This window comes from Phalacrocorax carbo, chromosome 6 (assembly GCF_963921805.1).
Source record: "Phalacrocorax carbo chromosome 6, bPhaCar2.1, whole genome shotgun sequence".
NCBI classification, from domain to species: Eukaryota; Metazoa; Chordata; class Aves; order Suliformes; family Phalacrocoracidae; genus Phalacrocorax; species Phalacrocorax carbo.
This window is the reverse complement of record NC_087518.1, coordinates 24453523-24471588: the sequence shown is the minus strand read 5'-3', so window position 1 is coordinate 24471588 and position 18066 is coordinate 24453523. Positions and strand designations below refer to the sequence as shown.

At 50.1% G+C, this 18066-nt stretch overlaps 1 protein-coding gene across 6 annotated transcripts in view; it reads right to left on the bottom strand.

Moving 5' to 3' along the window:
• Window positions 1-8327: 8327 nt before the first annotated feature.
• Window positions 8328-18066, bottom strand: part of PHF2 (PHD finger protein 2) — a 93094-nt gene continuing 83355 nt past the window's right edge. For 4 of the 6 annotated variants that reach the window (XM_064454281.1, XM_064454282.1, XM_064454284.1 and 1 more), the window contains 5 exons: window positions 16190-16467; window positions 14360-14455; window positions 13329-13438; window positions 11853-12114; window positions 8328-9293 (listed from right to left, as the gene is read on the bottom strand). In XM_064454281.1, coding sequence (XP_064310351.1) covers window positions 9205-9293; window positions 11853-12114; window positions 13329-13438; window positions 14360-14455; window positions 16190-16467 — 835 coding nt within the window. In that variant the 3' untranslated portion in view covers window positions 8328-9204. The remainder of the gene's footprint in view (window positions 9294-11852; window positions 12115-13328; window positions 13439-14359; window positions 14456-16189; window positions 16468-18066) is intronic. The other 2 variants (XM_064454283.1, XM_064454286.1) reach the window with 2 other exon arrangements.

Sequence of the window (18066 nt, the reverse complement as noted above, 5' to 3'; positions counted from 1 at the left end):
GCCGTTAACCTTGGGCAAGGGACACGTAAACCATATGGTATTAGTGCGCTTTTTTATTGTATAACTTGTTCTATGTCCTATTTTACAGTCTTCTCCAATAAATTTATACATAAAATGCTGCTAGGAAACATTCGCCCCTTCTTCCCTTTCTACCTCCTCTGGACTGGGGCATCTGATATTCCATATTCTGTGGAGGTGTTTGTTTTCCAAACCAACCCACCAAATATATTTTATGACAGCAATAAAATAAAGTGGCTATGTGTCTGGAACTGCTGAGTTCAGCAAGGAAAGTGAAAAAAATGGCCAGTGGAGGAGAGTTTCTGCTGCCAGCAAGTGCAAGGAGTCTAGATAAAGCAACAGGCTGGTGGGTTATCCAGCCTTCCCAGTGAAAAGCTGTGTGACACATGGGTGTAGGGCTGTACAGATACGGCACATTGGGACTGCAGTAACAGAATCACATTGGTCATTACCACCAAGATTATAACCACCTACACAGCTAAAGGATGAAACTGTGTCACTCATCATGGGCCTCATCTTTAGGGCTCTCTCTCCAAGGGAATGGGAAAAGAAAGGCTACTTACTGGCAAAACAGGCAGAACAGGCAGAAAAGATTCCTCTGAACTTCTGCAGCAAGCCACTGGCCAACCTGGGAATATCATCCAGCTTTCAGCCCGCCAGCCTGGAATGAGCCCACACTGTCAGAGCTGGGCTGTGCAGCAGCTCCCAACCTTTGCCTCACGTCAGTGCTCACTGGAGCCTGCTTAAGGCTGGCTAAGGGGAGTTGCACCGGCTGTGGTGGGGAGTTCTCCCCAGAGCTCAGCAAAAGAGGGTGGCCGTACATGTCTAGGTTGGTTGGAGCCGTCGGGTGGCTACAGCACTGTGTCAAAGCTGAGCTGCTCCATCCAGCATTTTCTAATTCTCTTCACCACAGGTTATTGTTAGGCCACAGTCTCTTAATCCAGCTGTAATTCCTCAGGATACAGCTTGCTTGAGAAAGCAAAGTAATTACAGATCTCAGACTTGTAAACTGGAGGTACAGGAGGAAAAATGATGCCACTATATTTTGAGTGGTTTACCTATGAGCTTATCAGGTGCAATTTGAAGAAAGCCCTCCCTGCCTGTGCACTGAGAGGGAGAGAGTCACTTAATCCATCTAATGGCTCCCATGACATTGATATACCACCCCTTTCATTGCTGTGTTAAGGACCTCTCAAGCATTCTGCTCATGCATCACTGGATGACATTATCCCAGCATGTTACCGCCACCAGCACACCTAGGTTGAAAAAAATGCTGTTGTTTCTCAGGGGAATCCAGTTAAATTATTATTGTTCATTAATCAAGACAAAACCTGGACCCTGTAGAGACTTCTTCTGTGAGGAGCTGTGCTTGCATTATTTGCCTAGTCTACCACAGTGGTGCACCTCACTTGCATGAACTGTCTCACCTTCATGCCCTATGTAGCACTGCACCTTATGCTTTGAGCAAGGTGTTCCTATAGAGCAGCATCTTGTTTGTTCAGCTTGCCAGCAAATGAGGGGGGTATTGGTCTGCTGGGTCTGGAGGTACATCATGGTGCTACAAAAGAAAGGGCAGAGAGGAAAGGAAATTAATTTTGTGGGTCAGAGACTTCTCAGTGGGTCTATGAGTAGCACCTCATCTCGGAGAGGGATCCAGCTCTGAGAAAAGGCCATTTGTTCCACAAATGCAGGGAAAATAAATCCTCTCTGAGATAGATAGTCTCTGTAGTGTAAAGTTGACCAAGAATGAAGATGAGTGGGAGGGTATACACAAATGGCCTTGTGCTAAAAGTCCTCCAGTTACATCGAAGAAACCAACACAGAGACTTTGTGCTACCTTCCTGATTGAACCATCACCATAAAACAAACACTACACACTCACGTGGTCCTTACAGAAGTCTGTGGCACAAGTGTGGAGTCTTTGTGAAGTGACAGCAGGTTTTGTGTGACCATGAAGCAATGTCTGCAAAAGGACTGCCATCACAGCAGAGGTCTGGCCCATGGTGCCCACTTCCCTCTCCCAGCCAACAGTGAGAAATGAGTGATGAACATCATTACCATACAGGCACGAGGCTTGTGTGCAGGATGGTGTGAGGAGCTGTACCAAAGATGCCCCAGTGACCTCAGGAAGAAAGGGTTCATCATGTTTTCCTTGGGCTGCCAAAGAAAGCTTTTTTTAAACAGTAAATGAAGGAGTAGTGTAAACACAAAGCCTTTTAAGACATGTCTCCTTGTCACTTAAGTGACTGCTAATTATTAATTTGATGGAGTTGAAGGTGAGAGGAAGACTCATGGTCTGCACATGGTCTGCAAATGCTTACCACTGTGTGAAGGGGTGAACCAAGGAGTGAGCTGAGCCCTGCCTGGCAGCTATAGGCTGTTATGGGCCTTTCTCCGAGAAGTGCGCCATGGAGCTAAATGTTTAGTAAATACAGCTAGCTGGGGGAAAGAAGTATGTAAAGCTTGACAGAACAGTGACATAAAAATGGGCCTCAAAGCATGTCTTCCCAGCAAACTGGAAACAGGGAAATTATAATTATTACACTTTTAAGAGACGAGGAGAGGCAGACTTTCTCTCATGATATACAGAGAACAACTTCAAAACTGTTTACACAAATGCTGTGAATTCTGTGGGTGGGTACTACAAATCTATGTCAGATGTTAATGGAAAGAATGGCATTTGTAGTGCAAGATGGCACTGCACCACTGTTTTAAGTAACAAATATGCTCTCTGCACTGCAGTCAGTCTGCCCTGATCAGAGATGAAAGATGAATGCAAGGTCTGCGAGATCAATGTGGGGCTGTGCCAAATGTCCATTTTTGAATGATTCTTGTCAGTTTAAAGACAGAAACAGTAGAACCCCAAATGTTGTTAGCAATCATTTACCAGGAGCAGCCAACAGCCTCTCTGCCTATATGTGTACAGAAATTACCTCCTTGGCAATGGCATCCTTTGTATATTGAGCAGTAGATTTATGACTTTCCAGTTGCCTGTCACTGTAAAAGTAAAATGTAAGGTGCACTTACTGCCCCTCCTGCAGGTAACTCCACACTGGCAAAAAAAGAATGAAGAAGTGTTTCACCTGAGTCTGCAGCAGTGCCCAACACAGCTACAGCACACATTAAGCATAGTGAGACTAGCTGAAGGTGTCAGATGGCCTCAACCAGCTGAGCAGGAGTAAATGTGGAACACTCTTTAGCCTCTTCAAATACCTTTGGGGGTTGTAAAGTGTACCCTTGCTTCGTTTGGAGCCGGGCAGGTGGAAGGCAGCAGGATCTCAGCACAGCTGATCTTGGAATTGAGGTTTTACGGACACAAGTTGCTCTTGGGTAGATTCCAGTTGGACACAAGAGGAAAATTTTCCACAGTGAGGACAGTCAACCATTGGAATAATCTCCCCAGGGAAGTGGTTGACTCGGCCACATTGGACACCTTCAAGAGTCGTCTGGACGGGGTGCTGGGCTGTCTTGTCTAGACTGCGCTCTTCCTAGAAAGGTTGGACTAGATGATCCTGAGGTCCCTTCCAACCTGTGATTCTGTGATTCTGTGATTCTGTGTTTGAGGCAGCATTCGCCAAGCACAGAGGCAAGGCAGAGGGGGCTAGGACAGTCTCAGGGCTGCTGAAGGTATCCCATGTGGACTGCAATTATACAGGCTGTATTGTCATTGTGAGATATCGTACAGAAAAAAAAAGTTACTTTTTTGTCTCAGTGGCACCCAAACAGCTTCCACTTGAGCTTGCTCTGAGGCCTGCTGGAGAGCCCTGCTGAGGAGCTGGGGAGAGATCGGACCTGGGCCAGGCATCCTTTGTCTCTACTGTCAGCATGAGGCTGCTGTGTTGATGGGAAGCACCAAGCCAGCCAGAGGGTAAGTTGGGCTGCTCCCCCCACCCCCCTTTTCCTGTCTATGCTCTAGTTTTTTGTATTACATTTGTGTAGCATAAGAACTCATCAAATGCAGAGCCCTCTGGAGTTTGTCCAAGAAGTGGTGGAGGAGTTGCCTGAAAATGTTATTCACTGCATAGGGTAGGCAGCCCATCTATAGAGACAAAGACACTATTACACTTCCACCAACCATGCACAGTGAATGCGAGGACTGAGCCACAGACCTGTGCGTAAGTACATGACTGAAAGGCATGGACTATTTGTGGGCACAGAGGAAGACAAAAATCCATGCAGGCAAAGGAAATGGTAACAATTCAGGAAATAGGCAAGAGATTTGAAATGACAGGACAGAATAACGGACTGAGGAATGATTTATAACAAGCCACTACATGTTCTTCCTAGGGAGAAGACTGAAAAAGCCAAGATAAACCAGGAGAGAATGGCAAGAAGCCCTTGATAATCCAAGAGGCCAGCAAGGCAGTCCTTTCTGAAATGCCATCATGGAATTACCTGAGAAGCAGCATGAGAAGGATGTTTGCAGCACTGGCCTTAAACCTTACTACTGGCTATGGGTAAGAGATGCTTTGGAAAGTGTAAAGACACCGTTCAACCTTTGGATGGCCACGCTACATGTATTGGAAACCACATAATCCAACAGTTAAAATTGCCCATCTTGCTGCCCTATGGAGGTAGAGGTGTCTGGCACCTCGGGCCAGGAGGCTGACCAGTGTCCCGCAGCAGGAATGCACAGGGGCAATAGTGCCTGTGGACAGCCCTAGGCCTGTGGTGCTTGAAAAGCCTCTGTGCTTGTAAATGAGGCCAGCTCAAGTTATTGGTTAAGATGAAGCATTTGGGCTCTCCTGTCCGTGCTTTCTAAAGGTGCCCAAAGGGGACTTTGTGAAAGGATCCTCCTGGCTGAATCTCAGGGACATGGGCAGTCAGGTTCTGCACTGCATCGCCCCAAACCAGCCCTGGGCTGGGCAAATGGGAGCTGGAGCAGCAGCCTGTTACCTCTGGTCACTGGATGAGAGCTGCAGCTCTGTACTGATTCGTTAGTATCCTTTGGACTGTAGCAGCTATGCTCTCTCATTGCTTATTTCTGAGGGTGTTTTCTGCATGGACTGAAACAGAGCCTTGCAGTGGCCTCTTCGGGCTGCTGGTAGCTGTACACGGGAATGAGTCACAGGGCATCGTCAACTGCACTGTAATAAACCTGGTAAACAAAAGCTGTACGTGTCACCAAGCCTTAGGAGCTGCTAGGCATTGTATTAATAGGACCTATTTTATAGGCTGTGGATGTTTCTGAACTGTGAACTCCCCCAGCTGGTGAACGTCTGCTATTACCATCGGACACCTTCCCTCCAGTCCAAAATGCCTCTGTGAGGACGTATTACAAGACCAACCCCAAAAACTCACCAGCGTTCGGGAAAATCTGAGCGATGCATAGCTGCAGGATGATGCACAGCTGCAGAATGATGTTCTGAGGTAGCCTACTGAAGCATGCAGTGCAGTAGCACGACTGTTTTGTCTGTCGTCTGTGAAGAGGAACAAGGTCAGCATGTGCTTACAGATGTCCAGCGCTTGGTGGAGTTTGTCCGTCTCATGAAGTCTGAGCACTGTGGGATGCTGGACAGGAATGCCCAGCAGCTGCAGGCACAGCAGTTTATTGATCAATGCTCTATCAATATCCATGAGGGAACATCATACTCACACCACTTCAAAGTGACTTCAGAGAAGACAACCGCAAAACCTGGCCCCTGTCACACATTTCAGGTGTTTTGGGCTTTGTACATAAGATTATCTATACATAACAGAACACTGATCATCCCTGATGGAGCTTAAAGCTTTATCTCTAACAGATAAAAGCATCAGGAACACTGCTGCACAGCATGCATCAAACTGCTGTTCACAGTCCTGATTGACTCTGTGTTCATGTGGGCACCAATGTGCTCTAGCACTTGTTGGAGATGGAGGTTGCTTAGAGCCAAAACACCCTTCCAAAAGGAAAATGAAACACCTCCTTTTTGGGCTCTAGGTGAGCTTCTCACCAGCCCAGTGAGCCAATGCAAGATGCTTGCTGGGAATACACAGGCAGAAGTGGGAAGGCATGGGGATGCAGGCAGGACACATCCCTGCTGGCAGTGCTTTCCCCACTCCTGGAGGGAAACCCTGAGTAAAGGTGGGAACTAGGTGGGATTGGGAGCTCACTTGGTGGGAAGCACCATCTATCGAAACCACTACCGGTTTTTCCTGTGACTTTGTAAAGAGTGATAGTTAGAACTGTTATGACTAAAACTTGTTGCTTTGGGAGATTCAGAAAGGCTTCAAGACAAGAAGTGCCTAAACAAATTTACAACAACATTTGACCTTAGAAGAAGCAGATGTACAGAACCATAAAGCTAAGGAACTGTAGAGCAAAACACTAAACCAGAACAGACCATCCCTCAAGGACAGTAGATATGTAATCTCAGAACTCAGTTTGCGTGAAAGCAAAAGTTAGCTAGCAGACACAGTGAGAAAGAGTATATCCTTCATCCAGAGACCCCTGATGACCACCAACAGGCATGCGCAAAGGGATATTTGTGTATGATAATGAGTTACTGGAAAATAATGAATATGTATCATTTTGGGGGCAAACTAATGAATATGAATGTAGGGCTTGTATAAATTATGCAACTAACCCTGTGCAGGCACGCACACTAGGAGGAGTGATCCCCTGTGCGTCCAGCACTGCAATAAAGAATACCTGCTTAATAGTCTTTCAGGCTATTGAGTCCTGATTTCAGCTTTTCATGGCATCAGGAGCAAATGGCCAACATTTGACTAAGTTTTCTGCTGGATGGCAGTGAGAGAGGCCCCAACTGCTGCCTCTTGTGGTACATCCACCCAGGGCCCACTGCCCTGCTCCCCTTGGGAACGCTCCCTCGGCCCCATATATACTTGCCATGCTGTCCTTGGCCAAAAACTTGCCCTTGGCTTCCTTCAGATCCCTCCAATCCAAATGGGTTCTCAGAGGTGTCCCCTGGGAAACACTGTCTTCATCCACTGACCACACGCCACCACTGCCTGCCTGGTTTGAAGGCTGATGACATCTAACTGGGATCAGTTTTGCAGTGCCTTATACTTGCCCATAATATCAGGCAACCACCTCTCCTGTGCACACATGGTCTTTGTGTTTGCCTGCTGTGCATCGCTGAGACCCAGGACAGACACATGGTATAGGTATTCAGAGGCAAAGCCTCCCAAAAAGGAAGCAACCCTTCAACAGACCACCTGGCTTTCTGTTTTTCTTAAGGGATTACTTAAAATGAAGCTTCATCAAAAGGCAACCTGTTGGAAGAGACATGACCAGTGAAAAGATCCATTATTAGCCCACTGTGTCATTGTCATCAAGTAGCCAAATACAACATGATTGGGGTGTGAGACCACATCATGCTTACCTCTCCGTAGAGGGCTCTGCAACGCTAGCCTTGAGCCTCCTGGGGCTGTCGGAAGGGGTAATGGGTCACTCTGTGCAGGCCGTGGCTGGCTCACATTGCCACCAGCTGACTAGCCAAGTGCCAGGCAGCAGCCCAGGTGTGGGTAATGTGAATGGCCTTGTGTTAGGAAAGAGAACCGCAGCAGTGGTGGTTCATGGCTGTCGGTATCACGTTCAGCCTTGCTTGTGATAACCAATTACTATTTGGAAATGGCCCCAGGGACAGGAGTGTCAATCTGGAGAAATGGCTTAAAGTAAATGGTGAGATATCTGATTTTTCAGTGAGTGAAAAGAAGGGGAAAGCCTGCAGCACCTGGTGACCTCCATGATGGAGGGAGGAAGCAGAGGGAAACGAGTGTGTTGACTTGTCCAAGCGAGGTGGATGATGAGAGCAGTGCTGGGCAGACACGCCTGGGTGGACCACGGTGCATCTTACCAGGACACTCAAGGCCATGCCAAATTAGCCAGGGCTTCTTGTGGTGCTACAGCAAGCAGAGGTCTTGGTAAGGGTTTTGGGTAGCAGACAGGGCACTGGATTAGCACCCTATGGTGTGCTTGTAAAGTCCTTGTAAGCACTAAGTAAGGTGCTTGTAAAGCGTACAGGTGGAGCCCCCACCTGCCTGCTCCTGCTGCGGAGGAGGATGAACAGGGCAGAGCACCATGCCAGGCTGTCTTCCCTCCCCAACCCGCCACAGGTCCCTGCCCACTCCTCCCACCCACCAAGAGGGACCCCACAGCTGTCCCTGCGCCCCCACGCACCACCCTCACCAACCCCACAAAAAGGCCAGGCCCAGGCAGTTGTGTACAAAACCTGAAATAGTTTACTTTGCTTTCTTTTTTTTTTTTTCTCTTTTCCTTTTTTTAAACTTTGCTCTAGGTTTACTTAGATTTCGTGAACTCGATACAAGAGCATTTGATATGAATCGGTAAATAAAACACCGTCATAGATAGATAGCCACAATAAACTTTGTTAGAAATGTACATGTCGCGAAAAAATAATAATACTAATAATCATAATAAAAAAAGCCGGCGCGACGCCCAGGCCGGCGTGGCCCTGGCGGCCCTCACCCATGGCCGCGGGTGGCTCTGGTTCCCCGCAGGCGCCACGCCCCGGTAATGTGTGTATATAAACAAAGCCCATAAGAAATGTACAAATATAAAAAGCTACAAACATTAATAAATTACATCGTCACAAAACACGGAAACACTCCACAAGGTGCTAGTAAAATAACTGTCTCCCTCCTCGTACAAGAAGTTACGCAAAGAGCTGGTACCGGCGGGCGGCGCCCGGGAGAGACTTTCCCCTTATAAAAAACCGGTGGTGGTTATTCCAAAAGCTATGTACAAGCTACATTCTAGGAAAAGGATGCCTCGGGAAACGCAGCTACACAGGGCGATGGGGGGGGGGGGGAGGTGGGGGGGTGGGGGGGGTTGCCTGAGAAACGCGCCCAACGGTCCCCGCCCCGCCCCACGGCTCGGCCCCACGGCCTCTCCGCCCAACACGGACCCCTCCCGCCCCCCGTGCCCGCCCGCTCGGCGGGAAGAGGCGCGGCCCGGCGAAGCGAAGCGCCTTCCCGCGGAGCCGCTGCCCGGAGCCGGGGCCGGGGGACCGGCCCGCTCCTCCGCGGCCGAAATTAGTATTAACTTTTTGCGGCTAGTCACTCTCAGCACTCTGAGAAATGACATCTATATTAAAAAATATTTATAGCAAGATTCTGTACACTCGACCGCTGAAAGTTAAAGGGGTTATTGTGGTGGTGGCAAAGAGCCGGGCGGCGACGTCCCCAGGAACGGCGCCGCCAGGCCGCCTGTCGGCCCCGCCGCTAGAGCAGAAGCTTCCCGTTCCGGTGGATCTTCAGGATCTTGCCGAGCCGCTGCTTGGCCGTGGCCATCCCCTTCTTCGTGCGCTTTCCTGGAAGGAAAGCCGAGGAGCGGGGTGAGGGCCCGCTCCCGCCTCTCACCGCCCCACAGAAACGGCGCCTCCGGCCCCGCGCCGGCCGCCGCCGTCCTCCGGAGCCTCGCAGCCGGTCCGGTCCCCTGCCCAGCACCGCCAAGGCCACTACCACTCCCCGCAGGCGTGGGGGCGCCCCACAGCCGTGGGGCGGGGAGCGCAGCCCATGCCGAACCGGCAGCCCCGCGGCCGGGGCGCGGAGCTCACCCGCACCCGGGGCCGCATCCTCTAGAGCACGCCCCGCTCAGGGCGCAGGCCCCTCTCATCCCCGGCCTGCTGGGGCTCCTCCTGCCCCGGCAGTGCCAGCTCTGCTGCCCCGTGGCCTCACCCGGCCTGACTTGCCGCTCGTGGGTGACACATCTGCCCACGGGGCGACAGTCCGAACGCAGCCACGCCCACGCCGTGCCGCTCCTCAGTGCCCCACCAGAGCGACTGCACAGGCACAGGTACCCCACAGCTCCTCACACCCGGCGGGCTGTTACAGCGCCTGCTTTCACCATCCACCTGCACACTCCCAAGCGACCTCTGGACTCCTCTCTGCCATCCTCCAAGGGAAACTTGCAGCACAGGGGCGCTGAGCTCACATGCCACCATGAGTCCTGGGCCAAGCACTGCCCTGAGGATGCCAGGCCCTTTGCCCACCTCCCTGAGACCAACCCATGTACCATCGCAGCTCTGCATTTCTTCTTGCCCTCTCTTCCCCTAGCACTAGAGACCACCTCCACCCAGCCTTACCAGGAGGACACTGAAAAAATGGACACACAGACACGTACACACAGACATGCAGGCACACACGCTTCCTTCCTACAGATTCAGGCTAGCACCAAGGCACTACAACACACCCAAACCGGACAACATTCCCTGTCCCTATACCGGTGAGAGAACACCACCACAACGAGCCCAGGCCCTTGCTCAAGAGCTGTGTGGTTCGCTGAGGTCTGTGCTCCCTGTGTACTGGTCCTCACGGACTGCTGCAGCTACCGCAGCTTGCCAGCCACCACCTTTTGGCCAGAAACTCCCCTGGTCACCAAGGCACCTGGGACTGCCAGGCACCACACAAACTAACACAGCCTTTCCTCTTCCCATCATGCCGCCATTGGTGCACTCTTTTGTGATACCTGCAGAGACTCAGCTCCTCTCCACTTTTCCCATCTCCATTAAGTGCCCCAACCTTAAAGACCATGACAACGTGGACGACACTTTCCATGGGAAGTTGCCTCATTTCTCACCCTTTCACCTCACTCTTTAAGACTCTTTAAGCCCCCAGCTGTCCGAGACCCTGTACGGGAGGCCCTGGAAGTGCTCCACTCTCTACGAGGTCAGCCACTTGCTTTCTTGGCACATGGCTCCTTCCCTCCTTTGAGGACTGAGCTATACCATGGGCAAGGTGTGATCCATGTGCCTGGTTAGGCTCCCTTCACGGTGCCCTGAGTGGGCCACCCAGCTTACTGGCCAGGCTAGGTTCGGCTCCATTCAGCACTCCTCTTCCCATCACATCTTCCACTGGCTTGGACCTGTTTTACTAATGCCACCGTTTCACCACTAAGACACAATTCCAGGCAAATATGTTCATTGCACTCCGGTTCTGCAGACAGCCTCAGTTATTACCAGCTCCTGGCAGGACCCTAGCACCTACCACAGGCTATACACGTCCTCCTCTATGGCCCGTTCAAGCTGCTCTGACGTTTTACTCTTTGGCAGGACACCGTGCACCTTTTCTAACTTGCTCTGCTCAAAAATAGGGGAATGCAGGGAACATCTGCAGCGTTGCCTCACTGTTTACATCAGGGCATCTCCCAGTATGATCGCACACTTAATCTTCATGCTACACGGTGCCTGTCCCACATGCCTGTCTCTGACACACTTTCTGAGCAAAGTTCAAGCAGAGAACAAGAGTTCCTAGCCCAGACTTCAGGACATCCTCAGCTTTATAACACTTTCCCTATGGCAGACATGAAGAAACCTCTTTCTCTCTCTTGGTTGTGTAGCTGTGTTACTCCCAAGGTTTGATATTCCTCTGCTCCCTTGTGGCAACTCTCAGGACAGGTTTGCAGATTTGCACTGCTCTACACCTGCTCGGTAGGATGTCCTTGTGTACATGTCAGCAGACGTACTGGTATACAGACACCACCACACCACAGCAATGCCTGACCTAGCCCTGGGCAGAACAGCCTTCATGGATGCGTCTTTCCCTGGACAAGGCTTCACCTGACAGGCTGGACTGCGACGTGACCACTGCAGGTGTTCCTCAGAATCCTCAGGGCATGGTGGGGAGTACTTCCTAGCATGAGATGCCTTACACCTTGCAACAAACAGCCCAGCAGCAAAATGCATATTTGGGCCCACAGTGCCAGGACAGCCAAGGCCATGGGCCCTATCTCTGACCAGATCTAACCTGCTGAAGCACTTCTACATACCTGTGACAGACACAACATGTGAGGGCCCTGCAAAAGGTATGGATTACATGACCAATTCACCCTTCCCCATTCCTACACCATAACCCCAGGCGCTTCCTGGTACCTTTGGTGGAGGCATTGTTCTGCGAGGATGATGAGGGTCTCCTCTGTGTGAGGAAAACACCGGGTGCCATCGGCTGCGATCCCCTGTTAGGCTGGGCGACCCCAAAGGTGCTGGCCCCTGCGGTGTACTCGTGATCTGTGAGGCTGCTGGCATGTGACTCCAGCTTCGGCTCTGGCGAGCTGCCTTCCTGAGCCGGTTTGTTCGCATTGTTGGTTGACAGCTTCTTTTTGGTATTTTTTTTCTTCTTGCCTTTTTGTTCCTCCTTTAAAATGACAAACATGAAGCTCAGATTAACCCCCAGAAGACCTTTAGCTATGGCAAGGGCCAGCAGCGTTGCTTAGGGTCCTGATACAACGAAACACATGAAGTTTGCCACGTACAAACTGCTCAGGGTCTGTTCTGATACCACCTCGCTCACAGCTCGCTCTGCTGCATGTATGTGCTTGCCTTTCTTGCATCTATGTATGCGCTCTGTGCAGAGCCTCGTTTGTTAACTCTGCATACACTGCAGCGCGTGGAAGCCAGCCAGGACAAAAATGACCCTGCCTTGGGAGACCAGCGTGGTTTTGCACAAACAAACTTGTCGATGTTCCACAAAAACTGGCACCTCCTATCTTCAGGTATCTTCATACACTTTCACAATAGCATGGAGGATATTAAACATCCCACTGATTCACAGACTCTGATTCCTGCTCGGACACACACGTTACCTCTCAACCTGTAACTGCACTTATACATACATACCATGAGAACTGTCACCATGGTGTTTCCCTTGCCTACCTTCAGTCCACTTCTTGATGAAACCCTGCTACTATTCTTAGTGCTCTTCTACTCAACCGCATGCATACCAGAAGCCCAATGCCACCAAAACCTGCATCTCCAGTGACTTGCCAAGGTGTCTCGCCAACCTTGCTCCAGCAGACCTTGTCACCTTTGTGCCTCATGGTGTCACATTTGTGGGGCCTATGTGCCTTAGGTGCTTAGTATCTATCTGACCTCTTCAGAGACCAGACAGTTATCAATACCCAAAGTGCCTCAATATTTTTGCTTAAATCAACCCATAGTTACCCACAGTTTACCAAATCTTTCTAAGTCAATCCTTATACTTCTCAGCAGCCGATTTCCACAGCCAAGGCAATCACACCAGCCAGACTCTCAAACACACCTCAATATGCAGTTCATGCACACTCCTTTTGGGTAGCCTCCTTCTATCTTAGCCTGGTAGCTATGCTCACTTGCTCACACTTCTCTACACTTCTGATACATCTCCGGCTCTGTGCTGGAGCGTTGTCAGACACAGTGTGGCACTACTGGACTTTCATCCCATTTATTACCCCTGAGATGGCTGAGCCTTGTGTCACTGGCATGAACAAACACTGAGAAGGACTGACACTGCTCTGCTGTTTGGGCATGACTCTGCTGCTGGGGGAGAGGGCTTTCCTTTCCTGCCAACTACTGCTTCTCAAGCAACCTCACCTGCTGTGACAACTTCGCGGCGGCAGCAGCGAGTCCAGTTTCAATGGAGGCGACTCTCGTGCCCTCTCGCACCGGTCTGTCTTGTCGAGGCACCGAGGGGCCAACTCGTGCTACAAGGAAAGCAGATGCAGGTAAGGCACACAGAATGTGCCTGTGCAGCGTAATCACATATTGGGCAGCAAGGCTCTGCCCTCCTGAGCAGGGAGGGCCAGGGATGCCGCAGCCCCTGCCCTTCCTTCCCCAGGATGCATGTAAAGCCAGGAGGTGTTGACAGCCACCAGTCACAATGGCTTGGGGAGAAGCTGCCAATAAAAAAGTAACACAGCTGAGCAACTTCACTGGCAGCTACAGCTACCTGAAGCCAAAGCCACGGGATCTTTCTGTCTACACTACAGATATGAGCAACTCCAGCATCATTTCCAAATGGACAGTGTTCACTGCCCCATCAGCTGGGGGTGGACATGCAGTGCCACAAGCTGATGAGATATGGGCTCCTTGTCACACACACAACAAGCTGTGGAGACTCCCCTGTAAGTGGGCCACATCGAAGGGGTCTAAGGACCCTCTCAGCCTGTCACTGCCTCTGGTGAGCCAGAACAAAAACACCCTTCCAAACCACCAGCTTTGGCTGAACCTGGAAGGGACCATTCTTACACTCTCTCTCATTTCTCTTTACACAGTCAACACCTAAAAGCCATGGCTACTCATCTGTCTGGGGTTTCACTGTTATACCACTGCTACAGTGGCTGCCAATTGTTCCATCACCAAGAGTGTGAAGAAAAATAAACCAACAACCTGCCCAGGAATGACTTTTTCCTGCCAGCTGATTGATGGAGAAAGGCTAGCATTGCTGGCATGAGTCCCAGGGCATGATATCATCTCCCACTGCACTGGAAAGGATTAATCCTTCACGTGATAAAGAAATTGCTAGTTGTGGTCGTACAATTGCCACACTCCTTGAAAAATGGCTGGTTTTTTAAGGGACCTGCACACTTAGCCTGAGTCTGGCAGCAAAGACCATATGGACTTACCTGTTGGACTGTAAGGGGCATCATCTGAACTTTTCCTTTTCTTTGATCGGGATTTGAATACTGGATTATCTTCATCTGATTCGAGAGAAGGGTAAACTACAGTAGGAAACAAAGGCAATAGCTTCAGTGTAGGAGACAGGTCTACTCTGCAGAGAGGTCCACTTGCTCTGTACACATGCGGTGACTACAGGCATCACAGCTGGAATACCAAGGTCTCCCAGATGTACCACTGAGTGCTGACACAGCTGCAACATTCAGGAGCCTTTCTCCTGCTCTCATCCACACACTACATTAGGGAGCTGCTGTCATTAAATTGTGACAAGCTACTTTTAGGATACACAGTGAAATTTCTCAGACAGGAAAAATGAGTCTTGTCTGTGGAGTGGCAGCACAGCCAGAAGAGGCATAAACAGGTTTCCTTATCACAAGCAAGACTGGTACTGAAGACGCGTCAGCCAACTGCTCCATTCAGCACCACACCTTCCTGGCCTGCATGATTCCTGCACAGTTAGGCAGAGGGAAATGAGGCATGGTGTGCGTGTCCAAAAGATGAACGTGAATCATTCTACCGAAGGCCTCTGGGATAAACACCAACTTATCTGTCTGAATTTTGTCCCAGCCTTTACTATGAAGTTTTTGGATTTTGTTTTTACATGCATTTCATTTTCTTGCCAGTTGCCATTTGTTACATCATTACTGATTTTGGCATTACTGTGACATTCGGCCATTGATACTAGAAGTCTGCAGATCAGATGTGGCACGAACAGAGCCTCTGGAAACCAAGCCTGCTCACAACAAACACTCTCTGTTCACTGGCAGCACAGACACATAATGAGCAAATCCACCCTTCAGTAGAACACAGCCTTGTTCATGAGTGGCATCTGACTGTAAACCACACCCCTGTCCAACAGCTTCATGAAGGTGCTCTTTCCCAAAGCACCTTCCAGTGCTACCACTGCATCCCAGTGTGTGCAGTGCACTCTGAACGGCTGGGCAGCCTTCTACAACATGTCACAGCATCTCCATTTTTCCTTGGCGTCTCTGTTAATAATAATGTGAAAACACACACTCCATTTTTCCAATCATTAACAGATGATTTCTGATGGCTACGCTTGCCGGGGAGACTTAAACACACACATAGACTCTCCTGTTATGCAGCATAAGCCTCTACCAACTTCTTGCCCTCTTTGGGACTTCAGGCTTTCCAGCCCCTATCAGTCTTCACATGATTACTTTTCTTCATTTCCTCACTTCTTATATTCAAAAATACTTCTGCAGATTATTATGGCAGAACTGATAGAACTGGTGCAATTGGGCTTTGTGCCCATTTCTGCTTCAGATGCATGCACCCTCTACCAACATTCTAAATACCATTGGATCCCTTTTCCAAGCACAAATTCAACTTCTCATTCATCTTAGCTAGATATTTCATTGCTATTGTGCAGACGAGGACATTTCTGTCATAAATACCAGTACCTGACACACATTTCTGGGACAGTTTCCTGTTCTTGGCTGACTGCTGCAGTTTCAGCGGGTTTCCACACCTCTTATGATCTTCTGATTGTGACATGCCTCAAATAGAGTCTACCTGGATGGCCATATCACCACTAGCTCTGTAGTCAGTCTACCTATCGTACAGTGTTTGCTTAATTTTGCCATGCAGACCTCTTGTTATTTGCACTCCTCCTTACCAAAATACCCAGTAGATTTCAATGGGACAGAAAGGGAGCAAGCCTATCGTGAGAAACATGGAAGGTATTTGCAAACACACACAAATCTGTACATGCATACCAGGAACACACTCACTCAGACTGCTTCCTTTGTACTTACCATAATCTGAATCTTTAAAACAGGCATCTAAGTGGTCCTGATCTTCATCGTAATCTTCGATGTCAATACTGTTCTTTGTGCTTTTCTTTAGTAAACGCTTGCCGGCATTTTTGTTGCTGCCACCACCTGTTTTTTTAGAGTTTTGTGTGGAGATGGAGTTATTCTTTGCCTGATTGGTACCCCATGATGTCTGGAGGCAGGACTCTGATGACTGGAGGTTTGCCATCGATAGCATACCCTGGATTGCTTCTTGTGTGCTGGGTGATGCAGGTGGCTGACTGTGGGGAAACATTGAGAAATACAAGAGCTATTAGCAACTCCAGAAAAACATGAACCCTCACAGTTGACTTCTTTCACTGTACAGTGTTGCTAGAAGAGATTTCCTGATTACTGTCCTCTGAGCAGCTGGGCATGCCACAAGTGACACCAGCTATTTTTCTGCTAACAGCAATATCACAGACAGCACGTTAGATTTGGGGTTGGTGCCCCAGAAGCCAGGAAGCTGTGCACTGCGCAGCTGGGCGTGTGATGGATAGCTCCCTGGGGGCTGTTGTCGCTGGTGGGTGAGGATGGGGGTCAAGTAACTTTTCAAAGCCTGTAACAGCATTCCCAACAATCCAGTGTCTCTACTACCAACTCTGAAGACTTATGGGTCAGCACTGGAGAGGGATGTCATGCTTGGGCTTCTGCTACATACTGCCAAGTAATCAGAGGAAGAACTAGAACAACTGGAAGGAAGCTCATGATCACAGTTCACACTGGGGGCTGTCACCACTCCAGGATCTGCTGGAAGAGCAACATGGTAGGGCACAAGCAATTCAAGAGATTTCTGCATTGCACTGGGAGGGTTTTCTGATGTGGATGTGGATTATGGGAGATGCTGGAGAGAGATACGGACTAGATGGGTGGACTACTGGGTGGGTGGAAACCTTGCTTTCATTGAACTTGCTTTTTGGTATTTTATTGCCAGTTGTCAACAGGCATGGCACATCTACTATAGAAAGAAACACACTCCTACAGACTAGGCTGAGGTGAAATGATGTGTACATTCTGACTGGCATGTACATTTGAGTTGGTGAGGCACGCGGCAGCAGCAACAGTAAGTCCTGCGACTGGGCGCTAGATTGGGGTAGAAAAGGAGGTTTCCTGTGCCAGGGAACCCGACAAAGAGCCCGGTGGGGCCCTCGCACCAAAAACAACCAGCTGCTCTTGCGAGCGAGGCAGACGGGCTTGGGCGTTGCTGGGGCAAAGGTGGGAGATTTAAACAGGCCCCTAGGGAGCACGAGCAACCAGGAGTGCACAAACAGGGCGTGGTGCGTCAGAGAGGGCGCGGTGCAGCAGTTTGCACGGCAGTTTGCACAGGCAGAGCGAGCAGGCAGCTGGCGAGCTCTCCTCGTGGTCTACGCTCTCCCGGAAAAAGACTTAGCCGTGGTCTCCGCTCGGACAACGGCTATCACCAGAAGGCATGTGGTGACGCAGACAGAACTCCCACTAAAACATGCAGCCACCCAGGTGTCTGGCTGCAATGAGTGCCAGAGCCTTGCTCCAGTCATGGAGGGCTCCCGAGACAGGACCTGCGTGAGGTGCGAGCAGGTGGAGGATCTGCTCAGCACGGTGGAAGAGCTGAAAGAAGTTGCAAGACTGAGGAGTATTAGGGAATGCGAGAGGGAGATAGACTGGTGGAGCCACTCCCTACCATCCCTGAGACAAGTGCACCAGATAGAAGCATCAAGAGGACGAGTGGCCCCCCTGCCCTTGTGCTGCCAGGCAGAGGGAGGGGACCCAAGAGACGGAAGATGGATGCAGATCCCTGCTCGGCACAGTAGGCGAATCCTCTCCCGGCTGACTTTGCCCCCCAAGGTGCCCTTACACAATAG